We start from the raw sequence: 16906 nt of genomic DNA, 5'->3' as shown, positions 1-16906 counted from the left end.
TCTTAATCAATTTCGCTTTAAATCACTTCCGCTGCAAGTTAGCACACATCAGTCTCTACTAACGAAGACCTACCAGAGACGGTGGCATGTGAGTGAATGCGGCACAACTACCCCTACGAGAAGTCTCTACTGAAGACAACCGCTTGAATGTGGTCAGAAATTATGTGTCGTCACTGTATTGGACGTCATCACAAGCTATCACATGTGACACGATATCGCATGGCTGTGCCCTAAATGATGTCACAGATAACGCTTATCAATGTCGCCCTTTAAAAAAAACTGGCAGCATATCTACGGAGTGAATGATGGAGAGTGGGGCGAAGCATCCGTCCGTCCATTCATTCTTGCTTCCGTCCGTCCATGCCTGTGTCTGTGTGGCCACCCGTGCGTCATTCCGCCCGTCCGTGCGTGCGTCTGTTCGTGCGTCCGTCCCTGCGTCCGTACATGCATCCGCTCCTGCGTCCGTCTATGCGTTCATCCGTCCGTGCAGCCATCCGTGCGTCCGTCCATGCATCTGTCTGTGTCTCCGTTCGACCACCTAGTCAACACTCCAAGTACCCCCGTCTCGCGTCTTTTCATCATATATTCGGGATGGATGGATGGATGGATGGATGGATGGATGGATGGATGGATGGATGGATGGATGGATGGATGGATGGATGGATGGATGGATGGATGGATGGATGGATGGATGGATGGATGGATGGATGGATGGATGGATGGATGGACGGACGGACGGACGGATGGACGGACGGACGGACGGACGGACGGACGGACGGACGGATATGGGTGTACCCTTTAGAACGGGCGGTGGCTAGCGCCACCAAGCCGTAATACTTAATGAACCAAAAACTACATTTATTTTTATTCCTTTAAATAGTGAGGCTGAGGATTCCTACTTTGCGGCGAAGGGTACAATTTTCACTCGTGCCTTGACTTTAACTACCAATCAGATAACCTCCTTCTAGTTAATTCTACCCGCTTAAAGTCTATTTTGCCCTCACTGTCCCTAAACCCCAGTGCTTTGAAAAACTCTACGCCATCAATCTGAACTACAGGGTGAAGCCCTTTACAGAACATTATCAAGTGTTCGGCAGTCTCTTCTTCCTCTCCCCACGCACTGCACACCGTGTCTACCCCTTCGTACTTGGCCCGATATGTCTTTGTTCGCAATACTCCCGTCCTGGACTCAAACAGTAGAAAACTACCCCGAGTATTATCATAGAGCCTTTCCTTTGCTATTTCCTGCTTAAAAGCGATAGTTCTCTAGTGCGGACTTCTTAATCATTCAATTCTCCACGTATCGGTCTCAGCTTCTTTCACCTTCTTCTTAACCGATAATTCTTTTCGGTTTGGCCCCCTGCTGTTTTCCAAGTATTTACCAGTCAATTTTCTGGTTCGCTTCCGCCATTTTGTATCGACGTTCTTCATGTACAAGTAGCTGAATACCTTCATAGCCCAACGCTCCGCCCCCATTTCTCTCAATCGCTTCTCAAATTTTATCTTGCTGCTAGCTTCCCTGCCCTCAAATGATGCACATCCCATATCACCTTGTACTCCCTAATTTGGTCTATCCCCGTGAGCTCCTAAGGAGAGCCTACATATTCCACGTTGTTTAATTTCTAATCTCCCTTGAACTTCTGATCTCATGCACAAGACTGCATTGCCGAACGTGAGACCAGGAACCATGACCCCTTTTCATATTCCTCTCACAACATCATACCTATTGTAATTCCACAGTGCCCTGTTTTTGATTACCACTGCATTCTTGTTACCTTTAGTCGACAAGTATATTTCGTGTTCCCTTAGGTACTCGGCCCCATTGTTTATCCATACGCCCAGATATTTGTATTTATCTGTTATCTCTAGCGTGACCTCCTGTATTCTAAGCTTACTACCTTCATTGTCATTAAAAATCATGACTGCTGATTTTTCCTTACTGAATCTGAAGTCTAACCTATATCCCTCATTACCACAGATGTCCACCAATCTCTGCAAATCTTCCTTGTTGTCGGCCATTAGCACTATATCATCTGCATACATCAATGCTGGTAGTGCCTGTGCAATGCGTTTTCCTTGTTTGACGAAAGGAGGTTGAAGCCTAGTCCACTCCCCTATAATTTGGCCTCTAATCCTTGTAGATACATCATGAATAACAAGGGTGACAGAGGACACCCCTGCCTGAGCCCCCGTTTCACCTCTGTGGGCTTAGATACCTGCTTTTCCCACTTTACAACTACCTTGTTACTTTTAGAGATCTCCTTTAAAAAATTAGTGACTACATCTTCCATGCCTAGTGTGTCCAGTATTCCCCACAATTCCTCTTAAATCACGCTATCGTACGCTTCCTTTTATATCCAAGAATGCTAGCCACACGGGCCTGTGTTCTTTTTCTGCAACTTCGATGCACTGCGTCAGTGAGAACAGATTGTCTTCCAAACTCCTGTGTTTCCGAAACCCATTCTGCAGTTCCCCCAGCACCCCCTCATCCTCTATCCATGTCTGCAGTCTTTCCTTTATAATCTGCATCGCCAGCCTGTAGACCACTGATGTTACTGTTATAGGACGGTAGTTGTTTATGTCAGCTTTGTCCCCCTTTCCTTTATAGATCATGCTCATCCTGCTAAGTTTCCATCCATCGGGAACTTCTCCATCGATTATTATTTAGCTCACAGCCACTCTCAAAGCCTGCTTAGGCTTCGGACCTAATGTCTTCATCAGCATAATCGGAGTGCCATCTGGGCCTGTTGATGTACTACTAAGAACCCTTTTCTCAGCCCTTTCCCACTCTTGTTGTGAAAATGGAGCCATTGCGCCACTTGATTCATCCTTGTCTATTGTGGTGCATAAAGCACTTTTGTGTTGAAATTTTTCTGTCACCCTTGTTCTTACATATTCAATAGCTTCGTCCCCTTCTAGCCTAGCACATTGAGCTGTAGTTATAAACCTCTGCTCTAGGCTCGTCTCATTTCTTAGGGAGTTTAGATGGTTCCAAAATTTCGCAGCTGCCTTTCTATCTTTTTTATGTACTTCTGCCAGCCACTGGGCCCCCTTTTTTCTAATCTTTTCATTGATCAGAAGGGATGCATTCCTTCTACAGCTTAGAAAGATTTCCCATTTTCTTTCAACATCATCTGTCGGTTATCCCGCTGCTTGGTCTGTCTGTTTTCCCTAGAGGCTTCCTGACGTTTTGCTATGGCTCTCTTAACTTCCTCATCGAACCAACTTTTGGGTTTGTGTCTTCTTTTCCGGGGTAACTTGTCACGTGCCTTAGCAAGCTCTACTCAAACAGTCTAATTAGATTCGTGTATGTCCACACTGTTTTATTATCCTCAGTGATTATTTTCTCAATTTGTTTAGTGGCTATTTCAATTTGCCTTTCTGAATAAAAATTTTCCTGTAGTTGCTTATCTTGTCTCCTTCCCACTTTCATTGCTCTTCAAAAATTAGCTTGATACGTTTGTGATCACTACCCCGACTTCTGGAGCCACGTTCATCTATGTGCATTCCCTTGAGCTTGTCATACATCCTATGTGACATCAGTGCGTAATCTATCGTCAACTGCAGCCTTCCTACCTCCCATGTTATTTGCTCTTCACACTTCTCGGTACTGTTGCAAATGATCAAATCCAGCCTTTCACACATATTCATGATCATTTTGCCTGTCGGGTCAGTATACCCATAGATATCTTCTATGTGTGGATTCATATCTCCTAGTATAATTATCTCGCACTCTCCTCCTAACTCCTGAATATCCTTTGATATACACTCCACCAGTGCCTGGTTTTCCTCTCTGTCCTTTGCTCCCGTCCACAAGTACACGAAACCAAGGAATGTCATTTGCCCTGCCAATTTCCCTTTTAGCCATAAATGTTCCTGGCACTCCTGCCTGACGCTTTGCCAGTCTGTGCTTTTATGAATGAATGCCCCATACCACCCACCTTTCTGCTGCCTTATGTTCTATTACAATATTCCCACGCGTACTTCGCATTGTTAGGAGGTTGTTCCATGTCCCTGAGAAGTGTTTCTACAAAACCGTACACCATCGGCCTCTCCTCCCTTAGCTGTTCTTCTATGTCTTCCCACTTCAGCCTGTTCCTACTACCTTGCATGTTAATATACCCTATGTCTGAATTGGCTCGGCGCTCGTGGCTATGTTTATTTCTGCCTCGGACTCTACCTATCTTAGATACTGGTGCCACTTTGGAATTTTATCTGTCCATACTACCTGTCAAAAAGTCTCCCTGGTTGTTTTCCTCGTTACTAGCTATCCTGCACCCCGAAGGGCCCGCTTGCCCCCCAAAAAAGCTACTGCACGTCCTGCAAGTCGCCAACCCACGTCATGACCTAGCCGCCCATTGAAGTGAATTCTGTCTCGTTGAAAACCACCCTATTTATGCACTCTGTTTATTTCCACCACCTCAAAGCCTTTCTCTCGACTCATCCGCCATATCTCTTGGTTTGCGTTGACAACCGCTCTTAGCAGGTTGCTATCACGCACTGGTACCTCCGGTATTGTGCATATCGCTACCTGTACCTCAGGAGAAGTGGCACGCATGTCATCGACGCCTTTCGCCAGCGTGGTTGCTGGTCCTGCTGTATCTTCATTTAAGACATCGTTTAAACCGCCTGAAAATATCACGACGTTTCGTCTATCAGCTGTAGTTTTGAGTTTTGTGCTCGCTTGCCTCATGACTGCTTCCAGCTTGCGTCCTGGGAACGCCCCTACTGCAACCCTCTTGTCACCTCTTACCCTCTCTTTGATGGCTTCTGTGCATCGATTTAAATTCGAGTCCCCGGCGATTATCACATGCTGTGACTTTTCAGCTGGAGCGTCCTGCACCTGTGGGTTATTTGCACCTGTAACGCCGGCTGCTTTGTCCCCTCCCAGCCCCACCACTACTTCGCTGAAGCTGGGCCTTGCGACAAATGAACCGGCTGAACCTGTTTTTTCCAAACTTGCTTGCTCTTTCTTCTCCGCAGTTCTGGTTGCTGGTTCCCTACTGTTCTCTCCGTAGGCCACTCCTCTGTTTACCTTGGCTAGTGCTTCCTCGGCGGACTTCAGCTTTTCTCCCATAGCCCTCGTTTTCTCTTGCTCTGTCGCCAACGCAGTCTCGAGCTCGGTGATTTTCATCAACATGTCACTCTGGGTAACCATCATTTTCTCCATTTTTTCTCCGACCTCCCATTGCCTACACTTCACGTCAGCCTCTTCTCCTTCCGCTTCTACACTTGGGTCCACTTTAAAACCAACCCCACATCCTGAACACTTCACAGTTTTTTTTTAACCATCTCTTTCTGACACCAATTGTTCTATGACTTGTCCCACTCGATAATTACAAAACTCGAGCCCTGCCCTACGAAAAAGAGAAAGTCTAAGCTCTACTACGAAAAATTGCGTGTTCAATGTACGTGCACCTCCCCCATGGGGTGGCAAACGAAAAGAAAAACAGCAAAAAAACAAAAATAAACACACACACACAAAACTAATAAATAACTGGTGACTGACCGCCGAAAAAGCCGTACAACAAAATAAGTGCTGCAGAGCCCTATAAATATAAAGGAAAGCTCAAAACATGCAAAACAACTTATCTGTGCAGTCAATCGGGAGCGCTCAAAAAACACGTCCATCCACCGTGACAGTCTGAACCGATTCCTCATATAGAAGCATCGCATCTAGCGGACATTCCAAGGACTGAACGAGAGGAGGCACATGCACACTTTCTTACGGCTTGTGCTTCGTGTCTACTTCCCACCTTTAGCCACCTCAACTTCATGGTATATACTAGTTCACTGTATTCATGGCACTGCGGCTCAACCTTTCTACAACCAAGAGGGTTACGCCCAGTGAGTATAACGTAACAACCCTTTCTTGTCAGATAGTGCTCAATGTACATGCCAATGGCTGCTAAGGGGGAATAAGAGACATGAGAATTCGGCTTTTAGTTAACGCACACGCTGCGAATTTTTTATTGTTCAGCAACGCACAGAAGAAATCTCCCACTAGCACCACGTTGGAGGTTAAAATGCAAGGCTGGTTACGCACTACTGCTACGACCACGAGGGACGAACTGGTGCCGCTACAAGAAGCTTCGCCCCTAAAATGGCTACGCATATCCGCACTTCTGAGCAAACACGTCAAAAGATGGGTCCTGTCTGCAGGCGATGCGTTATAAACGGCCCCATCTGGCAGTAATGTTAAGAAAGCGAAGTTTTTTTAATGCAGGCCCACTGGTAGGTAGCAGCACTGGACTTTAGTCTTTCAAGTCCCCAAATCTTTTTAGCGAAGCGTAGGAAACACCCGGTTTTTCGTTTATAGCGTCACATTGTCAGCGCTGCGTAATGAGCACTTCAGCCATTAGAATTACTATCTATACACTTTCTAAATTAAAAGACACACTGCCTAACACTTCCCATTGATGTTGCGCCTCAAGTATCCGTAGTATATGCTTCATGACTGACAATGTTCAGAAGTACGAACGCGGCCACCAGATCAAAATGGGTGAGCTTTGAGTACGGGCTTAAACTTTCGCTGGGTGGCTGAACTATTGAACGGGTGCCAAAAAAGAGACACACCAAAAGGACAAATGTATGACCTCATCTGCTTACTCGAAAGCGAAGCCGAGGCCAAGCGTCGTGTGTTGGTAGCCGCGGTGGTCGTTGAGGAAAACGTTCAGGCTATGGGCGTAGGTGTTCTCATGGGGAAGCAGGTTGTGGTCGATCTCCTTGTAGAGCGAGTCATAGAATATATAGTTGCACAGGTCGTCCGGCGGGAACTGGTGGACCGATTTAAGCCTGTCACCCATGATGCACACCAGGGGTTGTCTGTCGGCTGCAGCAGAGGGGAAAAGTCGGCAGTGACAAATCGACACGTCCACAAATTGACAAGGCCAAAAGGGCAAGAAGTGAAATGATTAACGATTAGTCCTCTCTTATAACTCTGCGGTCGTCAATTTCACCAGTTAGGCGTGCGCCGAGTATTCTAAGAGAAAACGCGGGGGCGAAGTCTCACTGAAGTGCACCCTCCTCCCACTATCAAATATTTTACCTCAGGCGTATGGGCGCCGCCATCTCGCGTTGTTAATTCGATGTCTCCTTGTTTCTGTATATTGCAATCTGAATTAATAAGGCCACGAAACATCGTAACAAAGGTTAGGAGCACGTCATGGTGGTGCTGCAACACCTCCGTAAAATAGTCTATACTGTGAAAGTGAAATAGGGGAGACCCGCTCAAGTTTGCCCGGCGACGCCAGCGCTTGCCCTTCCCCTGCCAGAAAAAGCGCACAACAGTAGAGCCTTCCGACCCTCCCGCTCCCTTTGGCTTCCACGCATTTGCGAAGCACGCGATGCACGTGAAACGTCCCTCGTTCCGCGATGTCACCCCAACAGAAAAGGGGGTCACATCGCTGCGTCGTCAACTGTCACAATAACCATGCAAACACGAAGAGGTCGACTCCACCAGTTAAATTCTACCGATTCCCAAACCGATGGTACGAAACAAGCAGATGACAGAAATGGATTAAAGCAGTGCGCCGAAAAAAGTATGTAAACAATTTTTAGATGCGGAGCATCTAATACTCGAGGCTTGTAGTGCGGCGCCGTCCGCAAGCTTCCTCCTCCTCCTTCCACCATCTGTGCATCCCTTCCTCCTCTACACACCGCGCGCGCTTCACTCCTCCACCATCTGTGCACCCTTCCTCCTCTACACACCGCGTGCGCTTCTCCTCTTCACGAACATTTGCTAGGTGTATAATGTAGCGCGCATGCGCCGTCACGCTTCGAGAACATCGGCAGCTGACGCGCGCGCATGCGCCGTCGCGCTTCGAGAACATCGGCAGCTGACGCGCGCGCATGCGCCGTTGCGCTTCTCCCCCTTCTCGAACATTCGACAGCTGACGCGCGCATGCACCGTCACCCACCATCTGTGCCACGCGCGCTTCTCCCCTTCGAGAACATTCTACAATTCTCCTGATTCTCCAGTGGACGCGCATGCGCTGTCGCGCTTCGAGAACATTCAACAGCTGACAGTGCATGCGCCGTCGCGCTGTATATATACTCAAGGTCGGCGCTCGCTCGCTCAGTTGCCGCTCGTCGGTTGGGTTGTACGGCGCGTCGACGTCCAAGGTCACGGTGAAATGAATTCCAACGAATCCACAAACACAGTGATCGACGTCCCTTCGACCAGCGCCGCCCTTTCGCATACGTGTGTACGTGTTCACTCATTTAACACCCCCTCCTACAACCACGTTAACCAATTTAGCCATCGACCCAAGTAAGTCGCAATTTAACACCCCATTTCACAACCACGTTAACCAATTTAGCCATCGACCCAAGTAAGTCGCACTTTAACACCCCGTTAACCAATTATATGCTCCGCATCCTCCTCAGTGTTCCCCCGAGGGAAGCTGCGGGCAATCTTTTTTTTCATAAACATTAGCACGCGCACAATACATTCAAAACTACGTGTGTTAATCCCAGCGTCACCGTTTCTCTAATCTATCGAGTTACTGGGAGATGCACGTCCCCATCTTAAAAGTATAGATTTTCAACGCCCGTCTTTAGAGCACTGTTAAAAAATAGTGAATATTTTATGCTGCTACTATTATTCGATAATGTTGGGGACGTAGTAGCTGAAGCTGTGTGCACATGTGGTATTGGTAATGTGTTGTTATATATTTTTAAATCTACGTAGCGCCGACGGAAGTGTGTGGTTGCCAAAAACTTGGACAACTATGAAAAAAAAGAAAAAAATGCATTAGCCGTTGTTGCACGTCCGTTGGCAGATACAGTGAACTAGTTGTTACTGAGTGTGCAGGGGCAGCCCGAACAACACGGTGCATTTTTGATACGTGACCAAGATAAAATGCCTTTATAGCAATGCGCTTAACCGCTTAACCTAAAGCACCGCTTAACCTAAAGCACGAGAAGCGGCCTTACCCATCCATCCAGGAACAAACATAGTGCATAGTACACAGAGTAAACCAAATAAAACAAGTATATAATAATGAACGTACAGAAAGTTTTATTCACCTCTAACGTCGTAAACAGCGTCGTCTTTCACTTGCGAAACGCACTTCGCTCTGACGAGGACGGCGTCGTCTGCTACAACTTGCTTCGCTGCCCTTTTACTAAATTGCTGCCACGAAAAAAAATCCTCAATTGCGGCATCCTAATAAATGCGGACAGAGTGCACCGCACGCGACGCGAAACTCTCAAAAACACGTGCAGAACGCGTGCAGCGCGCGAGCAAAGAAACGCGTTTTCAAGGCAGGTTGAATGGGACAGCGGAGGGGTGAAGACTCCAGTAACCAGTTTTCTCCCCGCATTGACTGAGCTTCATCGATTTACAGGTCCCGGACGGCTCCGGACGGCCCCGGACGCCGGCCGGCGTATTCGTTTTTCACGGGGATCAACCGGAAGCTCCGCCCACTGGTCCGGGATCACTCGGACGCATGTTCGTTTTTCGCGTGCCTGGCAGCCTGCGGGTGGCCTGGGACCACCTGAACAATTTCTTTCGGGCCGCTGGCAGACGACAGCGTGGTGCGCTTGCTGTGCGGCCATCTTAAGTTAGACTCGGGAAATTTTCGATGCGCTCTTGCTCTCTCTTTGCTTTTCTGTCCACTTCTCGCATGTTTCAGGATTTCGCATTGTTAGCGCACCCACCTTTCATCATCGGCGTTCTCAGCCGCGTCGAGCATGTGCGTATTCCTGAAGGTCGGGCAAACACGCGTTATGCTCGCTAGGAGAAACAGTGGTGGAACGACCGCGCCGGCCCTACGATGCGCACGCGCTCGAGTAGTTCACTTCCAGTAAGTTGCATCACAACAGAAATAGGTATAATTCACTACCTAACTGCTGTTTAGGTTCGAATTGGGTCGGCGTTGTGGCCTGTGTCACAGCTATGGAGGTAGCAGACAGCATAGCCAGGCATAGCAGACGCCACAGCGAATGCAGTCAGCATCAAGCGCACAGATGGCCCGGGGCCGCTCGGGCTGGCTCAGAACTTTTATATCACGTGCATGTGACGTAACCACCTGTGAGCCGAGGCGTCTGCGGGCCGTCCGCGAGTGATCATCATCATCATCAGCCTGACTACGTCCACTGCAGGACAAAGGCCTCTCCCATGTTCCGCCAGTTAACCCGGTCCTGTGCTTGCTGCTTCCAATTTATACCCGCAAACTTCTTAATCTCATCTGCCCACCTAACCTTCTGTCTCCCCCTAACCCGCTTCCCTTCTCTGGGAATCCAGTCAGTTACCCTTAATGACCAGCGGTTATCCTGTCTACGCGCTACATGCCCTGCCCATGTCCATTTCTTCTTCTTGATTTCAGCTATGATATCCTTAACCCCCGTTTGTTCCCTAATCCACTCTGCTCTCTTCTTGTCTCTTAAGGTTACACCTACCATTTTTCTTTCCATTGCTCGCTGCGTCGTCCTCAATTTAAGCTGAACCCTCTTTGTAAGTCTCCAGGTTTCTGCTCCGTAGCTAAGTACCGGCAAGATACAGCTGTTATATACCTTCCTCTTGAGGGATAGTGGCAATCTACCTGTCATAATTTGAGAGTGCTTGCCGAATGTGCTCCACCCCATTCTTATTCTTCTAGTTACTTCAATCTCGTGGTTCGGCTCTGCGGTTATTACCTGCCCTAAGTAGACATAGTCTTTTACAACTTCAAGTGCACTATTACCTATCTCGAAGCGTTGCTCTTTGCCGAGGTTGTTGTACATTACTTTCGTTTTCTGCAGATTAATTTTAAGACCCACTTTTCTGCTCTCCTTGTCTAACTCCGTAATCATGAGTTGCAATTCGTCCCCCGAGTTACTCAGCAATGCAATGTCATCGGCGAAGCGCAGGTTACTAAGGTATTCTCCATTGACTCTTATCCCTAACTGTTCCCATTCTAGGCTTCTGAAAACCTCCTGTAAGCACGCGGTAAACAGCATTGGGGAAATTGTGTCCCCCTGCCTTACACCCTTCTTGATTGGTATTCTGTTGCTTTCTCTATGAAGCACTATGGTAGCAGTTGATCCCCTGTAGATTTCTTCCAGAATGTTTATATATACTTCATCTACGCCCTGATTCCGCAGTGTTTGCATGACGGCTGATATTTCTACTGAATCAAACGCCTTCTCGTAATCTATGAAGGCTATGTATAGTGGTTGGTTATACTCTGAGCATTTCTCTATTACCTGATTGATGGTATGAATGTGGTCAATTGTTGAGTAGCCTGTTCGAAATCCTGCTTGTTCCTTTGGTTGATTGAATTCTAATGTTTTCTTTACTCTGTTAGCAATTACCTTTGTAAATAGCTTGTATACTACAGAGAGCAAGCTGATCGGCCTGTAATTCTTCAAGTCCTTGTCATCTCCTTTCTTATGTATTAAGATGATGTTAGCGTTCTTCCAAGACTCTGGTACTCTTCCCGCCAGGAGACACCTCGTAAACAGGGTGGCTAGTTTTTCTAACACAATCTGTCCTCCATCTTTCAGCAGATCTGATGTTACCTGATCCTCACCAGCAGCTTTGCCCCTTTGCATGCTCTCCAAAGCTTTTCTGACTTCTTCTATCATTACTGGTGGGGTGTAATCTGGGTTACTGCTAGTTCTTATAGTATTAAGGTCGTGGTCCGCGAGTGATCCGGGACTTGGTAAATCGATGAAGCTCACTGACAGCGCCACGCTCCGCAGCGCCTCCCTCGGCGTGGGTCTCCCCTATAGGGGAAGAGGTGCACTAACGCACGCATTACCCCGTGCTTTGGCAGCGACACAATCGCCAACTACGCATGCTGCAAGATAACATTAACTACCTCTGCAGGAAAGACGTTCCTTGTGAGCCTGATTTGCAAGACAGGAATTTTCAAGATAGGAATATCGTTAAGACAGGAATGTGGAGAAGTGCTCATCGGGGCTTGTCTTGTATGTAGGACTTCTATAGCGCCTTCCTCCTCCCCCTCCTCCTCTTCCTCCTCCTCATTATCATCATCATCATCATCATTGTCACAGCGCTGCACTGCGCCTCTCACGCTGTCGTGCTCGGAGCTCCAGGGACGTGCCAGAACATAACGAGTCCTCGCGCCTGGCGGTACGGACGCAAGCAGCCGCCACCGCTCTGGTTTGGCTCTGAAGAGTAAAGTAGCGAGATTTATCACGTCCCTCTGCCTTTCGCTACATCATCAAATGGCCCTCGTGCAAATGAACATTCAACGCGAGAGTTGCGTCTAGCTGCATGAAGAATACTTTGCGGTAGTTCGGGTATAGAAGGGCTTCACTGGCGCGCAAAGACATGGGGCAGTGGTAGCGGCCGCTCGTCGAAGTGCGCGTTCGCAGGGTCACAACGTGTAGCGAAAGGCAGAGAGACATGATTAATCTCGCCACTTTATTCTTCAGAGCCAAAGTAGAGCGGCGGCGGCGGTTGACTGCGTCCGTACCACCAGGTGTGAGGACTCGTTCTATACTAGCAAGCGCCTCGATCTCCGAGCAGAAGCAGCTCGAGGGGTGCAACGCTGTGACTAACCAGTGATGATGACGATGACGGATGAAAATGAAGGCGCTGCGCTTCCATCGTCCCCTTCTGTTTGTGCGCGGTAGCCTTCGATGTTATGTGTACGCTGCGGACTATGAGTGAAAGCGCGCGTTGTCATGTATTTTCACGAAAATTTCGTGTCTCTGAAGAACAAGTCAGATTGACCGTGTCAAAGAGGACCCAGTTTGTTAATTGGTTCAAGAAACGTGCGAAGTCGCAGTGTTCCTTTCTTGCTAGCGCGTTAGCACTGAGGCGAGGAAAGCCGACCAAGGGAACGACTGCGCAGTGCTGCCATTGTGTCGTCTACTATACTCGGGGACAACTTTCTGTCGCAATGAAGGGAAGGCTACGCGGGCGGAGCTACTGCTCTTGTACTCCTCCGCGAAGTCATCCGGTTCGGCTCACGTTTCGAACGATGGCTGCGTTCATGTAATTCCACTACACACTATTTATTACGCCTGCTTACACCACCATTTGTGAAACAAATTTGACACAAGCTGCTTCGGCTAGTCGTCAGAATAGGTGGAGGGCAACGCGCGCTCACTTATAGATGTAGATGCCATTTAGATTGTGATGTGCACGTAAAATATGCGACGTCTTCAGACGCACAAAAACACGAAATGACTCTTTAAAAAGCAACAACAAATAATGGTATCTCCTCGGCGCGTGCAGCGTCTCTTCAACATCTAGTATAAAATAATGTTTTTTTTTTCTATTCATTACCTTCACGCGGAAAACATGGACGCATTCATAGCCCTATATTCTACAGCGGTTGTACGTGCCTTCTTTAGGCATGGGCAGCGCCAGTGCTGGGTATGGGTGGGCTGGAGCACCCTTTGCCTAAATTACTGCCGGCCCTCTCTTTTGAGCAAATGTAGTCAAAACACAACTCATATGTCCCCAGCCTCTGTGCCCTACTGAATACTGACTTGTGAGCGCCCTACCCCCAAAGAAAAAATCCTGCTGCCACCCCAGCTACCAACCCTCCTCGAGAGGATGCTCCGGAATTTCGCTTGGCGGCGTGACACTCTGTCGACATTGTGAATTGTCACGGGCAGAGACCTAACGGGGAGGAATCTGCTTGTGTCAGTGACACACCAATGGCACTGTATCAATCTGAGCATTCCTTTGTTCATGTACAGCTGACGTGTTATGCTGACGTCACTATGACGCGACTGCGCACGCGTGTAAGTTTTTTATGTTTCCTGCCTTTGTCGACAATAAACAGCTGCTAGTATTGTGGTCTTCTGTCCTTTTCTAGGCTTTAGATGCGAAGCAGTTTATGGTGAAGCTCAATCCAGTGTGCGTGACAACCCTTACTGTGCATGCGCAACAGCTGGCCCACGCACAGCCAAAACGCGCCCACTCGCTAGCGCGTTCGAGCCTCTCTAAGGGGATGGGTAAGACGCTGTGGCCTCTCCCCCATACAATCTCTCAGAAATCACCCTGATGGCGTCGGGCAACGAGACGCATGATTAACCCAAAGAGGTTGGATTAACTAACGTGTTGTATGCTAGTCAGTACGTTCTGGCATGCGCAAGCGCGTTCGGACCTGCGTAACTGGTTGGTAAGAGGCTGTGGCCCTCCCCCCTACTTTCCCTCATCAATAACGTGAAGGCGCCGGGGAAAGAGATTCTGCAGACGCATGAAACCAGCAACAGAAACTACAGTGAATTTATAGTTTGTCCCACTTGCAAGGTCGCGTTAACATCGGGCAAGGTGTCCGTGATGATGAAACATCAAAAGGGCCCGTAAACCACCAACGGACGCTCGCATGGTGCTCTGCGTGCATTTCCTTTATCGAGAACAGCTGGCATGACGCTGCGTACCTGAGATGCTGTCATTGGGTGAGAGAAAGCTTGTTTTCTGCTAGCCCGCGCACGCCTGCCTGTTGCGTTTACAGCTGGAACACTAGAGAGGTGAACAAATGAGCCGACGAGCGACACCTAGCGAAGGAAAGAGCGCAACGACGAGAGACAGAAACAACTTCATTGATGGCATAGCGAGGTCGGTAAACTTAATTTGCCCGTGGTTTGAACGGTGGGGGCCAAAAGCTTGCCACGACCGTTTCGGCCCAGTTAACCACTTCTGCTTGAAAACGGTAGTCAGCTGACGACAGGAGCGACTTTCACGCCTCGAGGGAGGAAGCTGCCAGTATTGTCCTTGGTTGGGGGAAACGGGTGCAATTCCACCAGCGTTCACTGCAGACGCGTACACAACTGCAATGTGTCACGCCTGCGAGTCCACACTGAACGTCAATGCCTCTGCAAAAGGCAATCTGTGTCAAGGCCAGCAATCGAGCCCACCTGACACGATCAACTCAATGACCTCATCGAGAGGTGGCGTCGGTCTGTCACCCAACGCACCGCGAGCTCCCTCAGCCCGCGAGCCCGTTGAAGCAATTGGTGCCTTTCAGTCTGGCGAGTCTTACGAAATGCGTGGGAACGTCACTCGTCCTTGGCTGCAACCACGCGCAGCAATCGGCGCCTTCCAGTCTGATGAGTCTTACGCAATGCGTGGCAACATCCCTCGCCCTTGGTGCAACCACGCGCAGTGGCGGGCCCCATTGGAGAATTCAGACATCATGGCCAGCGGCGCTTCTGGTTGGACATTTGGTTACTCAAAGGATCCACCCGGTGCCTATAAACAAAGCCCTGCGGCGCGTCACCAGGAGTAGATCTATGTGTCAGAAAAGACATCTCGGATCTTCGAGTGCCTAAGCTGTCGGCCCCAGTGCCTAATTAGTAACGCCTCTATTGCTATGCTGTACATAAACCTTGCCGTAACTCACCGTCGTCTCGTCCGGTCGTTTATCAGCTCTGCGCAGAAGCAGTCGCGAGCTGAGTAACACACGCTACCAACGGCTGGTGACCGCGTCGGTGAAGTTCGGAGCAGTGGTGCCTTCGGGATCGTGTCGGCGTCACGCTTTCTTAACAGTGGTTGGCAGCTGCGGGATCAGCCGGCGTCAGCGACATCGATGTGGTGAGTGCCTGATGTTTTCCCCTCAGTTCACCAGACTACTCTAGCTCAGGTTGTAGTAGTTTAGAGAAGGGCTGTGTGAAGCATTGAAGTGAGCTTTGATCGTTTCAAGCAAAGTCGAAGCGCTTTGAAACCAAAGTTAATGCGGAGGGTGTAAACACAGCAGTGTTAAAAATTGCTTGCTCGTTTTGCTAGTAGACTTATAGTGGGTACGGCAAGTAGATTCTTAACAGGGGCAAACAGCAAGAGGCTAGTGTGAATGATGGAGAACCTTATAGTGAAGAAATCCATCGAAATTTGTGAAGAAAGTGGCCTTATTTTGGGCCGTGCGAAACGAAAGCAAGCGATACTTGAGATCATGAGGGATGCAGGAGTGACGACTGGAGAAGTCGATGAGGTCTAGGTGGATATGAAAGCACGCCGCGAGGAGGCTGAAAGGCGAGAGGTAGAAGTTCGCGAACGCGAAGAAGCTGTAAGGCGAGAACGCCGTGAGGAGACCGAGAGATAGGAGCGCCTTGAGTTGAAACGAATAAAATTGGCAATCCTACAGTGTTCGCAGGCGCCTAGCGAAGCTTCTGTGAGAGTTCAGGTCAGCGGTCGGAGAATTCGCGACCAACTGCCACCGTTCGTAGTAGGCGAGGACATGTCGAAGTATCTCGTCAAGTTTGAACACGTCTGTGAGCGAAATGCTTTGGAGCGGTCTCTTTGGGCGCAGAACCTGTTAGCTCTTCTTACCGGCGAAGTGTCCGACGCGATAACGTGCTTGTCGAGGGAAGCGTTTGAGAGCTATGTCGAGGTTAAGGAAGTGCTCTTGAGAGGTAATAAGTTGTCGCCCGAGGCTTTCAGGCAAAGGTTCCGGTATGCTAAAAAAAAAGGGAATGAGTCACACGTTGACTTCGCGTTTCGTCTTAAAGCTGAATTAATTGAATGGATCAAGGGCGAAGGTGTTTATGACGACCGCGATAAAGTGGAGGAATGCGTTGCATTGGAGCAATTCTACCACTGCATCGAGGAGGATGTCAAACTTTGGCTGCAGGACAAACTTGGTGAAGTACAGCTAAACAAGGCAGCAGAGTTAGCTGAGGAGTATTATACTCGCCGAAATTTGCATAGCAGGGCAGTGCGCGGGGAAAAGGATGAAAGGAAAGAGGGCTTTTCAAAGAAACCTGATCAAAGGAAACCCGCTCCGCACCGTAATTTCAAGAAGGACCCGTCTCTTACGAAGGACACTGTAGGGGAAGGGCAAACGGATGCGGAGAAATCGAGTGAGGTTCCTAAACAACGCACCGATACCACATGGGCGTTTGAATCACGGAAGCCGCTAATCTGCTACAACTGCAAAAAGGAAGGGCACATCGTGATAAACTGTAAGCAAAAGTTTGCTTTCGCAACAATCCGAGAATA

The 16906-nt window shown here is 48.8% G+C and overlaps 1 protein-coding gene across 1 annotated transcript in view; it reads right to left on the bottom strand.

The window, feature by feature from the left end:
* Nucleotides 1-16906, bottom strand: part of LOC142791927 (uncharacterized) — a 57378-nt gene that overhangs the window by 13557 nt on the left and 26915 nt on the right. Inside the window, exon 3 of the mRNA XM_075885587.1 lies at nt 6610-6832. Within this exon, the coding sequence (XP_075741702.1) occupies nt 6610-6832 (223 nt within the window). The remainder of the gene's footprint in view (nt 1-6609; nt 6833-16906) is intronic.

The sequence above is a fragment of the Rhipicephalus microplus genome, chromosome 2 (genome assembly GCF_043290135.1).
Source record: "Rhipicephalus microplus isolate Deutch F79 chromosome 2, USDA_Rmic, whole genome shotgun sequence".
NCBI lineage: Eukaryota > Metazoa > Arthropoda > Arachnida > Ixodida > Ixodidae > Rhipicephalus > Rhipicephalus microplus.
Note: the sequence above shows the minus strand (reverse complement) of the source record. Positions and strands in the feature narration are given on the sequence as shown.